This window comes from Chenopodium quinoa, unplaced genomic scaffold (genome assembly GCF_001683475.1).
Source record: "Chenopodium quinoa cultivar QQ74 unplaced genomic scaffold, ASM168347v1, whole genome shotgun sequence".
Classification (NCBI taxonomy): domain Eukaryota; kingdom Viridiplantae; phylum Streptophyta; class Magnoliopsida; order Caryophyllales; family Amaranthaceae; genus Chenopodium; species Chenopodium quinoa.
Genome location: NW_018742204.1, coordinates 14,245,995 through 14,260,898, shown reverse-complemented (window position 1 = coordinate 14,260,898; position 14,904 = coordinate 14,245,995). Strand labels below are relative to the sequence as shown.

Genomic DNA, 14,904 nt, shown 5'->3' with positions numbered 1-14,904 from the left:
CCCTTGGATGACTATATATTGAATAAAACAATAACTAACATTTATTATAAAACCCGTACAAAGTAATACACTATAATGCGCATAAGATGCTGCCTCATTAAAAACCTTACCAGGAAAACCCAGTAGGAAAAAACCATGGTTAAGGAAAAAAGATTGCAACGCGCATTAACTCCCCCTCATGACTACATCACTTGAGATATTTAAGACGACGCAATCCAATGCCGTAAGCTAACTTTTTGAATGTTGCTGTCGGAAGAGCCTTAGTAAATAAGTCTGCTAAATTCTCACTTGAACGAATCTGCAATACATTTATATCTCCATTCTTTTGAAGATCATGAGTAAAGAAAAATTTGGGTAAGATGTGCTTTGTTCTGTCGCCTTTGATGTATCCTTCCTTAATTTGAGTAATACAAGCTATGTTATCCTCATATAAAGTTGTTGGTGCCTCTTTCCCAAATGATAATATGTTGAACTACCGACCTTAACCATACACATTCACGACTAGCCTCGTAAATTGCTAAAATCTCATAATGATTGGAAGAAGTAGCTGCAATGGTTTGTTTCATGGAACGCAAAGAAATGGCAGTACCACCATATGTGAACACATATCCAGTTTGTGACCGACCATTATGAGCATCAGATAAATAACCTGCATCTGCAAAAACCAATCAAATTTTCTTTGGACAACTTTGGGAAAAATAAACCCATATCCTTCGTACCTTAAAGGTAACGAAGTAAATGTTTAATCCCATTCCAATGCCTTCGGGTTGGACATGAACTAAACCTTGCTAATAAATTAATTGAAAATGATATGTCGGGTCGTGTATATATGACTTGCAAGGTACATTAGTGCTCCAATTGCACTAAGATACGGTACTTCAGGACCAAGAATTTCTTCATCATTTTCCCGAGGTCGGAATGGATCTTTCTCTACTTCAAGTGATCTTACAACCATAGGGTTGCTCAATGGATGTGTTGTATCCAAATAAAATCTTTTAAGAACCTTTTCTATGTATGTTGATTAATGCACAAGGATTCCATTCTCTAGGTGCTCTATTTGTAACCCCAAGCAGAATTTTGTCTTTCCTAGATCTTTCATTTCGAACTCTTTCTTTAAATAATCTACAGTCACTGAAATCTCTTCAAGAGTTCCAATGATATTCATATCATCAACATACACTGCAATTATAACAAATCTCGATCCAAATTTCTTTATAAAAATACATGGGCTAATAGGATCATTCTTATAAACCTTTTTCAACAAATACTCATTTAGACGGTTATACCACATACGCCCAGATTGTTTCAATCCATAAAGAGATTTGTTCAATTTAATACAAAAATATTCTCGAGAACTAGATTTTGCTGCTTCTGGGAGCTTCATGTAAATGTCATTATCCAGTGGGCCATATAAATAAGTTGTGACTACATCCATCAAACGTAAGTCAAGTCCTTGTCTCATTGCCAAACTAATCAAAAATCTAAAAGTAGTTGCATCCACCACAGGAGAATATGTCTCCTCATGAACAATACCAGGTCTTTGTGAGAATCCTTGTGCACCTAAGCGTGCCTTATATCTTACATCTTCACCCTTTTCATTTCTCTTTCGCACAAAGACCCATTTATATCCCACTGGCTTTACACCTTCAGGTGTACGGACTACAGGTCCAAATACTTCTCTTTTTCCAAGAGATTTTAATTCTGCTTCAATTGCTTCTTTCCATTTTGGCCAATCATTTCTTTGTCTACAATCTTTAATGGATTTTGGTTCATGATCCTCATTATTATCCATAACATCTAATACTACATTGCGTGCAAAAACATCATCGACGTCGATTTGATTTCGATTCCATGTAATTCCAGACATGATATAATTTGTTGAAATTTCTTCTTTATCAGGTACCTGAATTTCTTCTTGTATCATGTCTAAAGTCTCTTCTGGAGATCCTTCGGAAATTGTTTCTTCAATTTGACCATCATCAATCAATGCTCCTTTTCTTTTCCGAGGATTCTTATCTTTGGAACCTATTGGTCTTCCACGTTTCTGACGTGGTTTAGACTCATTAGAAAATTTATTTTGTCCTTCCAGGACATCTATTTTAAATGGAGCATTTACAACTAGAATATGTGACTTGATCACTCTTTTTGGGTCAGCAAACGAGTCTGGCAATTGATTCGCTAAACTTTGTAAACGAATTATCTTTTGAACTTCCAGTTCACATAGTTTAGTTCGAGGATCAAGATAGGATAATGATAATTCATTCCATTTAATTTCCTTTTCCAGCTCTCTCTTTTCTCCCCCTAATGTTGGGAAAAGTGACTCGTTAAAATGACAATCTGCAAAACGAGCCGTAAATAAATCCCCTGTTGTAGGCTCAAGATATTTAATTATTAACGGGGATTCAAACCCAACATATATCCCCAACCTCCTTTGAGGACACACCTTAGTGCGTTGTGGTGGAGCTATTGGAACATAAACCGCACATCCAAAAATTCTTAGATGGGAAATATTTGGTTCCTGACCATAAACCAATTGTAATGGAGAGAACTTGTGATAACTTGTTGGCCTAATGCGAATTAGTGCTGATGCATGTAATATAGCATGTCCCCAAGCAGAAATTGGGAGATTGAATTTCATAAGCAATGGTCTAGCAATTAACCGAATACGTTTTATTAATGACTCTGCCAGACCGTTTTGTGTATGAACATGTGCTACAGGATGTTCAACATTTATCCCAATGGACATGCAATAATCATTAAAAGCTTGAGATGTAAATTCACCAGCATTGTCAAGCCGAACAGTCTTAATGGGAGTATCTGGAAAATGTGCGCGTAACTTAATCAATTGGGCAAGTAATCTCGCAAACGCCAAGTTACGAGTTGATAACAAAGACACATGTGACCATCTAGTTGATGCATCAATTAAAACCATAAAATATCTGAATGGTCCACATGGGGGATGTATGGGCCCACAAATATCTCCTTGTATACGTTCCAGAAAACTAATTGATTCAAAATTAATTTTAGCTGGTGATGGACGAATAATCAACTTGCCTTCTGAGCAAGCAGCACATAAAAAATTATTATGAAGAATCTGCTGGCTCTTCAAAGAATGTCCACATGAATTCGTAATTATTTTTCGCATCATTATTGAACCGGGATGGCCTAACCGGTCATGCTAAACAACAAAATTATCAGTAAACTTCTGGTTTACTATAGCATGAGCTTCAATAGCATTGATTTTTGTGTAGTACAAACCACTAGAGAATGTTGGTAGTTTCTCCAAATTAAAACATGTTTTGAGCCTTGAGTTATATTTGTTATTTGAAGGAATTCGTTATTTTCTTCATTGATTGTCTCAATATGATAACCATTGTTGTGAATATCCTTAAAACTTAATAAATTTATTTGAGACAATGGGGAGTATTAAGCATCAATTCAGTTCCCCAAGGCAACTTTATTGTGGCTCTTCCGGAGCCCTCAATGATATTTGTACTACCCGATATGGTACTCACATTAGTTCTTTTCATCATCAAATGAGAGAAATATATTTTATTTTTAAGTATTGTATGAGTATTTGCACTGTCAGCAAGACATAATTCTTCACCATTCATAGCAAATTGAACTTGAGTTATATCCATGTTCTTCATGAAATAAAATACATGTCAAAATATTAAGCATAAAAATAAAGATGATAAAATACATAAATCAATAAAAACACTCAAATAGTTCTTAAATTTATAAAGCAAAAGTCCTTATTACAACGAAAGAAATAAACTTAAGTAAATCACTAGAATAAGCAAACATAAGTCTAATACTTAAAATTGACACAAAACAATATAATATAAATTATTCCCTTCTGGGGCAGTGAAGAAATCAGCAACTTCTAAATGAGTTGTATTGCCAAAATCAAAATTATTCTCTTCCGGGGAAGTAAGGAAATTAGCAACATCGAAATGATTTGCATTGCCAAAATCAAAATCACCTTCACCATCTTCAAGAACAAGGTTTGCCTCAACTTTCTTTCCTTTCTTCAATGATTCTTGGTAAAGTTCAATAAGATGCTTTGGAGTTCTACAAACCCGAGACCAATGACCTTTTCCTCCACAACGGTAACATATATTGGTATCACTTTTCTCTTTTTCATCCCTACGTTCCCACTTCTGGTGGGAATGTGAGTTTGTGAAATGACCTCCACAACCTCTACCATATCCACGTCCACGACCCCGACCGCGCCATTGGCCACGACCACGACCTCTACCTCGACCACTACTGCTGGAATGGTATCTGTTTTTAGTTTCTTTTACGTTATGGGTTGTCACATTCGCTTCAGGGAATGGAGTAGAGCCAGTAGGACGTGATTCATAATTTTTCATTACCAGCTCGTTATTTTGTTCAGCCACAAGAAGACAATATATTAATTCAGAATATTTTTTAAAACCTTTTTCTCTATATTGTGTCTACGGGACAATATTATTAGCATGGAAAGTGGAGTATGTCTTTTCAAGCATTTCTACATCAGTAATATTTTCTCCACATAATTTCAATTGAGAAGTTATTTTAAACATAGTTGAGTTATATTCACTAACAGATTTAAAATCTTGCAATCTCAAATTCAACCATTCATAACGAGCTCTAGGGAGTATCACTGTTTTTTTGGTGGTCATACCTTTCCTTTAGATTACTCCAAAGGATTTGTGGGTCTTTCACAGTTAAATATTCATTTTTGAGCCCTTCATGGAGGTGATGGCGAAGAAAAATCATGGCTTTAGCCTTATCTTGAGGTGTTGCCTTATTAGCCTCTTTTATTGTTTCACCAAGCCCTTTAGCATCTAGGTGTATTTCAGCATCTAACACCCATGATAAATAATTCTTTCCGGTAATATCAAGGGCCACAAATTCGAGTTTGGCAAGGTTCGACATTTTTTACTATACAAAATAATATTAAAAGATAAGTATATATAAATAGTATCCAAAATATATACTAAATGTTATAATCATGCATAAATAAACCTGATACAAATCATGCATAAATAAGAACGAAATAGAAGATGAGAACGTTAGCGTGGAGAAAAATAAGAATGGAATCTTAAATTATATATCATGCTCTGTATTTTGTTATATATGTTGATATTCCAATAAATAAGCATGCAAAAGTAGATAAATGTTAAATTATAATTGTTATGGGCTGCGATCATACTTACATGATAATAATAATAATAATATGGGATTCTAGATAAATGTTTGGTAATCCTACTCAGTTGACTAGCAATGGTGCTGATAACGTGTTAAATATGGAAGAGAAAATATAGAGAGATGAGGGAAGATTGTTACGTTGTATTTTATTATTCCATCTAGTACAGGATATATATAATGTACATTACCTAGGGTTCCATCAACGGATAAGACCAAATACCCAACTCTAGAGTATTGTTAGGAATATAGGAAAATATATTATTGTGATATATTTTCCATATAGATCTTATTATATTATATTATTTAGGATAATAATATATCTTAGTGATATTCTAAGATAGATTTATAGAAGTTTATATGATGGAGTTTATATTGTGTAGGTTATTTATGCTATAAATAATAGCCAAGATCATCAATACAATTCAAGCTATTCTCTCATAAACTCTATCATATAAACTACGTTACGTTGTATTGATGATCTTGGCTATTATTTATAGCGTAGATAACATACACAATATAAACGCTATCATATAAACTTCTATAAATCTATCTTAGAATATCACTAAGATATATTATTATCCTAAATAATATAATATCATAAGATCTATATGGAAAATATATCACAATAATATATTTTCCTATATTCCTAACACCCTCCCGCAATCGTAACGGCAGTAACACGAATGTTACGATTGGAAATTCGCACTTTGTTGAAGTCGATCGAGTTGCACCTCTCTGTTGATGTTGCCTTCAATTTTTTTTTATTTTTTTTATTATTATTATTAAAAAAAAAGAACTTTTGAATTGCTACCACGGCCCTTTGCTGGTGCCCGTGGTCTTTTGCAATTTTTTTTTAAATAATAAACAATATGCCAAACGTGGCTTTTCTTCATCTCCATGGAGATGCAATAATGGAGGAAGCACACTCAAACACTACAACCTAACCAAATCACATATGATCATTCATATTGATCACATACACCAATAATAACCCACGTATCACATGGTTATTCCAAAAAAAAAAGATTAAAAAAAAAAATAGAAATTTCAAAGAGGAATACTATTGCATAGCGGAAGCAAATTTATGAATCCCACCGGTGGGTTTAATATTCTAACCCACCGGCAGGGGGAGAATTTGTGTGAACGGTCCCAAGATTTAACCTGCTCTTGATACCATGTTAAAGGACCAACTCAACCAAAAGCTTAAGCTGATGGTTGAGGCCCAAGAATATGTTTTATACTCTATCAAGTATTCTAGGTAATACATGGGATAATAGTCATCCACAATAGATATTTTCATAACATTATTAAATCTTTTTTTTTTTTGGTGAAAAATTCTCTACTGTGATTTCCCTCAATTCACCACCATCAACATCCGCAACAACCAACAGCTTGCCCGGTTTCCCTCCTCACGACTGCAACCACCAATGGCCCACGACAACGATCTGCAACAAACATCTGCAACACCATTGCTTCCCTTCAGCCACCGTCACCAACATCCACGATAATACGCAACAATACCCGCAACACCACGACTTTCCTCTAGCTACGACCCATTTGCGCGTTTGCCCAGCTTCATCGTTGCATCCACCAGTTGTTGCAATGATTTTTTTTGTTTTTTTGGAGTTGTTTAATTTGCTTTTGGCTCAACTTCAATATACTTTGCATTAGCAAAAAAAAAGAAGAAAAAAATTGGCCATTAAATTAGTACTACGTGTATCAATTTGCCTTAAATGAATATTTTTTAAAATTATTCAAAAATAAAAAAAAATAAATAAAAGCCGGATAGTTGATATTCGAGGTATTCGATCCGAAATTTTCGGATCGGATACGGATATAAAATATATTAATTTTCGGATATATAATCCATGATCACCCCTAGTTCGGGGTAGGGGTGATAGTTTGGTTGCGGTTTGGATTACAGCCAAAACCGAATCCTATTCGAATTAATTCGGTTTCGGAAATCTCAATCTGAATCCAAACCGAATTAAGATTCGATCCAATCCAATCCAAACCGAATTAATTCGGTTTTTCAAATTAGAATCCAATCTAAACCGAAATTTGTTCCCTTCTTTTGCAACATTCAAACCCGAAACTTGAACTTCACCCTGAAAATTCCTACAATCATTTCTTGTTAACTACATTCTTTGTGAGAGAGTAAGATATTGAGAAAGGAGAATTAGGTTTTTTTTTTTTTAAAAGTTTATATATGAAAGGAGAAAGTGGTTGGATACTTTGAAAACGAAAATGGGCTTAAAGTATTGGGTCAAAATTCGGTTTGTAATTCGGATTTTGGTTTTTTAAACCCCAAATCGAATCCAATCCGTAATATATTCTGAATATCTATGTAAACCCTAAAGATTCCTAAGCCACTGGGAACAAAATAAATCAAGAGGATCTTCTACATTTTAAATATATTCTGAATATCTATGTAAACCCTAAAGATTCCTAGATATAAATAAGAAGAATTAGGCATTATAACTGACATGTACGCTCACATATAATTCAATATAAACAATTTGCTCTACTTTTATCTACGGAACTACATCCCTACTGAACAAGGAGGCTTGTCCTTACTCAGTATTGTATCTCTTAACTCATCTTCTTTATCTTATTGAATATTATCTGCTTACTTATTGGTCATTTTATTGCTTTTATACTGTTCTTATTTACTTTATATATTGTTGGTAGAATGATTGTTATTACCCCTCAAGACCTAGCAAATTCTTAGATGTCCTAGCTGAGATTTGCCTAAACAATTTGACGCCCACCGTGGGGATGATAATCAATTAACCTACCAATTCGCCAAAAACCAAAACAAACACCATGACTGGGCAGCCAGTACCCTTTACCATTGCCGAAATCAATGAAGGAATGAATGCATTCCGTCAAACCTTAGACCAGCAGAAAATCCAAATCGAAACACAGCTGGCCCAGAATGAAGCCCTCCGCAGCCAAATACAATCAGTCGCATCCAAAACCGTTAACACCAGAAAGAGCACTGAAAGTATAGCCATGCAGCTTGACATGTCCGGAACCTTTCACACCCCTAACGGGGAAAAAGGATCTAACAGCAGGGAAACGACCCTAGATCTAGACTTTTTGGATGCAGGAACCCTCAAGAAGAATAATCTGGAAGGAGCCGAGGAGGGAAAAATAGAAAAGATGGTTAAGGAGTACCTCAAGGCAATTGAGGCCAAGATCGCCAAAATTCCTAGAATGCCAAAACCCATGGAAGAAGAAGCAGCAAATGGCTATATAGAATCCCCTTTCTCAGAAGAGATCGCCATGGTAGAAGTGCCGAAAATATTCAGCACACCAAACATGACTATGTATGATGGAACAACAGACCCTGATGAGCATGTGTCCCTCTACAAGCAGAAGATGATGACAAGCTCAATCCCTAGAGATATCAGGGAGGCCATCATGTGCAAAGGCTTTGGAGCCACACTATCAGGTCCAGCTCTAACTTGGTTCATTAATTTAGATAATGGGACAAATCGATCTTCTGCAGGAATGGTGAACCTATTCAAGATCCAGTTTGCCAGCAGCAGGAAAATCGAAAAGCAGTCTTCAGATTTGTACCGTGTTGTGCAAAGACATGGAGAATCCTTGAGGGACTATCTTAACAGGTTCAACAGGGAAAAGATTGGGATACACAAGTGTGACGCTCCTACAACAATCGAAGCATTCAGAAGAGGATTTCTAGACCATAGTGAACTCTACAAGGAGTTAACCAAATATTCCTGTACAACCTTTGAAGATGTTCAAGCCAAAGCTATAGCCCAAGTCAGATTTGAGGAGGACACATATGCAAGAAAGACTCCCGAGCTAGATCGCCAGCCAAGAAGGAGTAGCAACTTTCCCAGAAGAGATCATCGATTTAATCCGTATCAGCGTTCTCGCTTTGATGAAGGATCAATCAATGTTGTCGAAGAAGAATTCTCCGATTGGAGGGAAGATCCTGAGCTCCCACCTAAATTACATGAATATTGCTTCAATGTTAACCCTGCAGGAGAGTAATTAGAACCCTGAATAAGATGGGAGATACTGTGCAATTGCCCAGAAAGAGTGATAGGCCTGGAGAGAAGAAAGATTCATCCAGATGGTTTGATTTTCATTCAGATATTGGTCATACAACCGATGAATGTGTTGGGCTCAGAAAGGAAGTTGCTTACCTACTGAAGAAAGGTTACCTCAAAGAACTCCTGTTAGATAGATCTAAAGTTCCAGGGAAAGAAAGAGAATCAAAGCAGGGAGGTCCTCCACCTCCAATTGTCAAAACCATTTGTTTCATATCAGGAGGGTCAGAAGTATGCGGTTTAACATACTCAGCAGCAAAGCGGCACGCAAAGGAGAGCAATAAGGATCAACCCGACAGAAGGGAGAAATCCAAGATAGATATTCCCATCATGTTTGAAGAAAGCGATGCAGTAGAAGGCCATCATGACGGTCTAGTGATTTCACTCCCAGTTGGAAATTGCATGATCAAACGAATCCTTGTTGACAATGGAAGTTCTGCAAACATCATCATGCTTGATACTTTGAAACATATGAACATAGACGAAAAGAACATCATCAATAAGTCAACAATGCTAGTAGGATTTAGTGGGGAAACCAAGACGACAAGCGGGGAGATCACATTAGCTACCTATGCAAAAGGAGTCAACCTACAAGTCAAATTCCTAGTGATCAACACTCTATCCTCATACAATATGATCTTAGGCAGACCCTGGATACATGAGATGAAGGCCATCCCCTCTACGTACCATCAAGTCATTAAGTTCCCTACCAGGTGGGGTATTTAAGAAATCAGAGGAGATCCTAAGGATGCCAAGGAATGTTACAAGATCGCCTTAAAAGCAACATCTGCAGAAAAGAGCTCAGCATAGCAATTAGAGGGTCAACTGGGCCAAGAGAAGTTGAGCATAGCAGAAGAACAAGAAGCCACAGAAGTCCAGTTGAACCCCAAGCACCCAGATCAAAAGGTCATAATAGGGTCAGAACTGAAGTCGGATCTCCGACAACAAATATATAACTTCTTAGAAGAGGAAAAAGATGCATTCGCTTGGACCCATGAAGACATGAAAGGCATCTCGCCAGATGTAATTACTCACAAGCTGAATGTAGATCCAATGCATACACCAGTAAAGCAGAAGAGAAGGAAATTTGCACCAGAAAGGAACAAGATTATCAATGAGGAAATCCAAAACCTATTGAAAACTGGAAAGATCAGAGAAGTAAAATACCCAGAATGGCTTGTTAATGTAGTTGTAGTCAGGAAGAAGAACGGAAAATGGCGAATCTGCATAGAATTCACAGATATCAACAAGGCATGCCCAAAAGATCCGTTCCCCTTACCTCATATTGATGCAATGGTAGACGCCACAGCAGGGCACGAGCTGCTATCCTTCATGGATGCGTACAGTGGTTATAATCAAATACTCATGCACAAGGATGACCAGGAGAAAACCGCTTTTATTACTAGTCAAGGAATATATTGTTATAAGGTAATGCCTTTCGGATTGAAGAACGCAGGAGCGACGTATCAAAGGCTGGTGAACAAGATGTTCGAAAAACAAATAGGGAACACAATAGAGGTCTACATAGACGACATGGTGGTTAAATCCAAGAAGGCAGAAGATCACGTCAGAGACCTTAGAGAAGCATTTGCCATCCTAAAGCAGTACGACATGAAGTTGAATCCCACAAAATGCACATTTGGAGTACAGTCAGGAAAGTTCCTAGGATACATGGTTACACAAAGAGGAATAGAAGCTAGCCCAGACCAAGTCAAAGTTATTCTAGATCTGGAACGACCAAAGTCAAAGAAAGATGTACAGAGCCTAACAGGGAAAATTGCAGCACTAAATAGGTTCATTTCAAAATCTTCAGACAAGAACAAAGCCTTCTATGAAGTATTGAAGAAGAACAAGGAATTCAAGTGGGAACAGGAACACGAAGAAGCATTTCAGAAGTTAAAAGAGTACTTAGCCAACCCATTGATTCTCTCAAACCTAAGGAAGGAGAGCCCCTCCAGTTGTACCTCGCAGTATCTGAAGGGACGATCAGTGCAGTCCTTACAAGAGAAGAAGGTAAAGAACAATTCCCAATCTATTGCGTAAGCAAAACCCTACTCAGCGCGGAAACAAGATACGCGTCCTTAGAGAAAATTATTTTGGCCCTAGTTACTGCTTCAATAAAGTTACGCCCATACTTTGAAAGTCATTCCATATGAGTTCGCACCAACTATCCCATCAAAGCTATCATGAGAAAGCCAGAAATGTCAGGAAGAATGGAAAAATGGGCCTTACATATGAGCAGGTACGATATACAATACGAACCCAGGACCGCAATCAAATCACAAGCTTTGGCAGACTTCGTAGCAGACTTTAGTCCAACCCTTGAGGAAGAAGTACAGAAAGAAGTATTGGCATTGCAAGAACCAAAGGCTACATAGAAGTGGATACTCCATACAGACGGCGCAGCGAACATACGCGGTGTAGGCCTAGGAGTAGTACTGACATCACCCCAAGGAGACAAGATAGCATAGGCAATAAGATGCAACTTCAAGGCCACCAATAATGAAGCTGAATACGAAGCACTGATCATAGGGTTAACCGTCGCAAGGGATATGAAGATACAACGTCTAGAGGTAATTTCAAACTTCTTACTCATGGTAAATCAGATCAATGGAGGATATGCAACAAAGGATATCAGGATGATAGCCTACCTAGAAGTCACAAAGAAACTCATTAAGGAGTTCAAAGAATCAAGATAGACCAGGTACCTAGAAACTTGAACACTAAAGCAGACGCCCTGGCAAACTTGGGATCAAATATTAATCTAGAAGAATTTGGAGCTATTCCCCTAGTGCACGTACTCTCTCCATCCATAGAGAAAGAATCAACCATGAACATCTGTGAAGTTCAAGCAGGTCCTACAGAGAAAGAAGACGACAGCTGGACAACACCACTTAAAGAATACCTCTTGGACAAGACAACACCAACAGGGAAAGTAGCAGCTCAAGCATTCGCTCTGAAAGCCTCCAAATATTTCCTAATCAGCAACGTACTCTTCAAGAAGTCAGTAGAAGGTCCCTTCTTACGATGCTTAGAGAAAGAAGAAGCACAACATGTCTTACAGTCCCTACACAGCGGGGAATGCGGAAATCATTCAGGAGGAAGGAATTTAGCCAACAGAGCACTTATAATGGGATACTATTGGCCCAGCATGAGAAAGGACGCTGGAGAATTCGCCAAGAAATGCTTAGCATGCCAAAGACACGCACCTTTGACTCACAAAACGTCAGAAGAGTTACATCCAACACTGACGCCTTGGCCATTCATGAAGTGGGGAATGGATATAGTGAAGCTACCACCGTCATCAGGGCAAAGAGTACACTTCTTAGCAATGACAGACTACTATTCAAAATGGATCGAAGCAGAAGCGTACAAGGAAATCAAGGATAAACATGTCATCTCGTTCATAAAAAGAAACATCCTAAGTAGATTCGGAGTACCAGCAGAGATCATTACAGATAATGGCTCCCAATTCATCAGCAATAAGACCACGAAGTTCTACAAGGAATGGAACATTTCTCTCATCACTTCTACGCCTAGATACCCATAAGCAAACGGACAGGCAAAATCAAGTAACAAGGTCCTTATAGGCAACATGAAGAAAAGGCTAGAAGGAGCGAAAGGGAAATGGGCAGATGAATTGCCCAACATACTATGGGCAGATAGGACAACTCCAAAAGGCGCTACAGGCCACACTCCATTCTCATTGGTGTACGAGTGTGAAGCAGTGATCCCAACAGAGGTAGAAGTCCCCACAACAAGGTACGGGTTAATGACAGAAGAAAGGAACCAAGCAGAGCTAATTCACAACTTGGACACAGTGGAGGAATTAAGAGAAGACGCGAAAATGAGAATGGCAGCATATCAGCAAGAAGTAGCAAGATCCTTCAACAAGAACGTCAGGGCAAGAGTCTTCAAATTGGGAGATTGGGTTCTCAGAAAGGTGTACGAAAATACCAGAGAGGTAAACGCATGGAAATTAGCACCCAACTGGGAAGGACCCTACGAGATCATCAAGGTAGTAGGTAATGGAGCCTACAGACTCAGAAGTGCGGAAGGAAAAGAGGTACAGAGAAGCTGAAATGCAGCACATTTAAAGCTCTATCATTTCTGAAGAGCGAAGGTACGTAGCCATCATTTTAATTTCGTTTCTTTTTACAAAAGAACACAAAAACCATAAAAAAAAAAAAAAGGAAAACAAGCAAAAAAAAAAAAAAACCAAACAAAAATCTCCAACAGCCAAAATCAGCACGAAAGGTACTCCTCTTTACTTACACTTTGTCAATTCGATTTATTTTCACTACGAATACTGACTTTGGCATCGGAGGGCCGTTGGGGAAACCCACGACCACCCCTCACCCAATTCTGTTTTGTAAGGACAACATTGACACTGCTAGGAAAAGGCATGACAAGACACTATAGAGCAATGCTTATTCGTCCCTACAAGGAAAAAACCAATACGAGGACAGCAAACCAACTATCCCCGCAGAATAAGCACATACATGTAAGAAATATTACATCCATAATACAAGTGTAATACAACTATAATACAACTGTAATACAACCGTAATACGACTATAATGCAACAACAATACAGTAAGAAACATAAGCACAGTTCAAACTAGCAAAAGAAGCAGAATTACTTAGTTGCAAAAGCAACAAAATAGACAAATCATCCAGCTACAACAATGCAGAATAAAAACAAAATAAAATATCCAACTGCACTAAGGCAGTAAAAACAAACATTCTTCAAAGCTAAAAATATTTAAAGTGGCGCAGCACCATTGAAACTAATTTCCGTCCATGTTATCAGCAGGGACCACCTCCTCAGCAACAGACTTCACACTCTCTGGGACGTCCTTGACCTCGTTGTTATGGGGAGAGTTCACTTCCTCATCAGCAAAGCTCAGCAACAATGAGCCAGGAGCAGCAGTCCCTTCAGGAAATGCCTTCTCAAAGGCGGCCTTATCAGCATCATAATCCCAAGCCTCATGCTTCCCTTGCTGAAACTCCTCCATCATTTCAAGACGAGCTTTCCCAAAGTAATACGCTGCAGCATCAACAACTTCGTTCCCAGCCTCCTTCAAGGTGCTCTTCAGCCCATCACGTTCAACAATGCACTCCCTATGCTTAGTCCTTTCAACCTTCAAAGCGTCAGTAGCAGCCTTGTATTTGTCAGAAAGGGCATCACGTTCCTTCTTCATAGCCTCATACACCCGAGTAAACTCTGACACTTTGCCCAGTACGCCCAAAAAAGATTGAAGACTCTGCAAAGTATGGAATCGTGTAAGAAAAACGTAATTCAATAATGTCATTTTTATTTAATTTTTATTTTTGGGAGTATACCATACCTGGAAAGACTGCACAGCAGTCTCTTGAGAAAGGTCAGCGAAAGTCTGCAAGGACTGACGATCCTTGAAGGACGGAAACAGCAGAGTATCCACATGTGGAGCCAAGGAATCAAAAGAGAAATCAGCAGCATCAACATCAATAGGCATCTCCAGTTTCCTCTTTAGGTTAGTACGAGGTGGGATGGAGGAGGACCACTCTTTGGAACAACCATCTTGAGAGGAGCGCTCTCTGAAGTTTGAGGAGAAGAACGAGACTTAAGGCGACCTAAGAGAGA

At 38.1% G+C, this 14,904-nt stretch overlaps 1 protein-coding gene across 1 annotated transcript; it reads left to right on the top strand.

The window, feature by feature from the left end:
- The first annotated feature begins 9,236 nt into the window (after positions 1 to 9,236).
- LOC110731883 lies at positions 9,237 to 10,004 on the top strand. The gene has a single exon (XM_021911822.1). It carries the CDS (start codon positions 9,237 to 9,239, stop codon positions 10,002 to 10,004), a length of 768 nt encoding a protein of 255 aa, XP_021767514.1.
- Positions 10,005 to 14,904: the final 4,900 nt, after the last annotated feature.

Bases quoted from the DNA above. Each gene is read 5' to 3' on its own strand.
- LOC110731883 (XM_021911822.1), top strand. From the start codon at position 9,237: ATGGGAGATACTGTGCAATTGCCCAGAAAGAGTGATAGGCCTGGAGAG.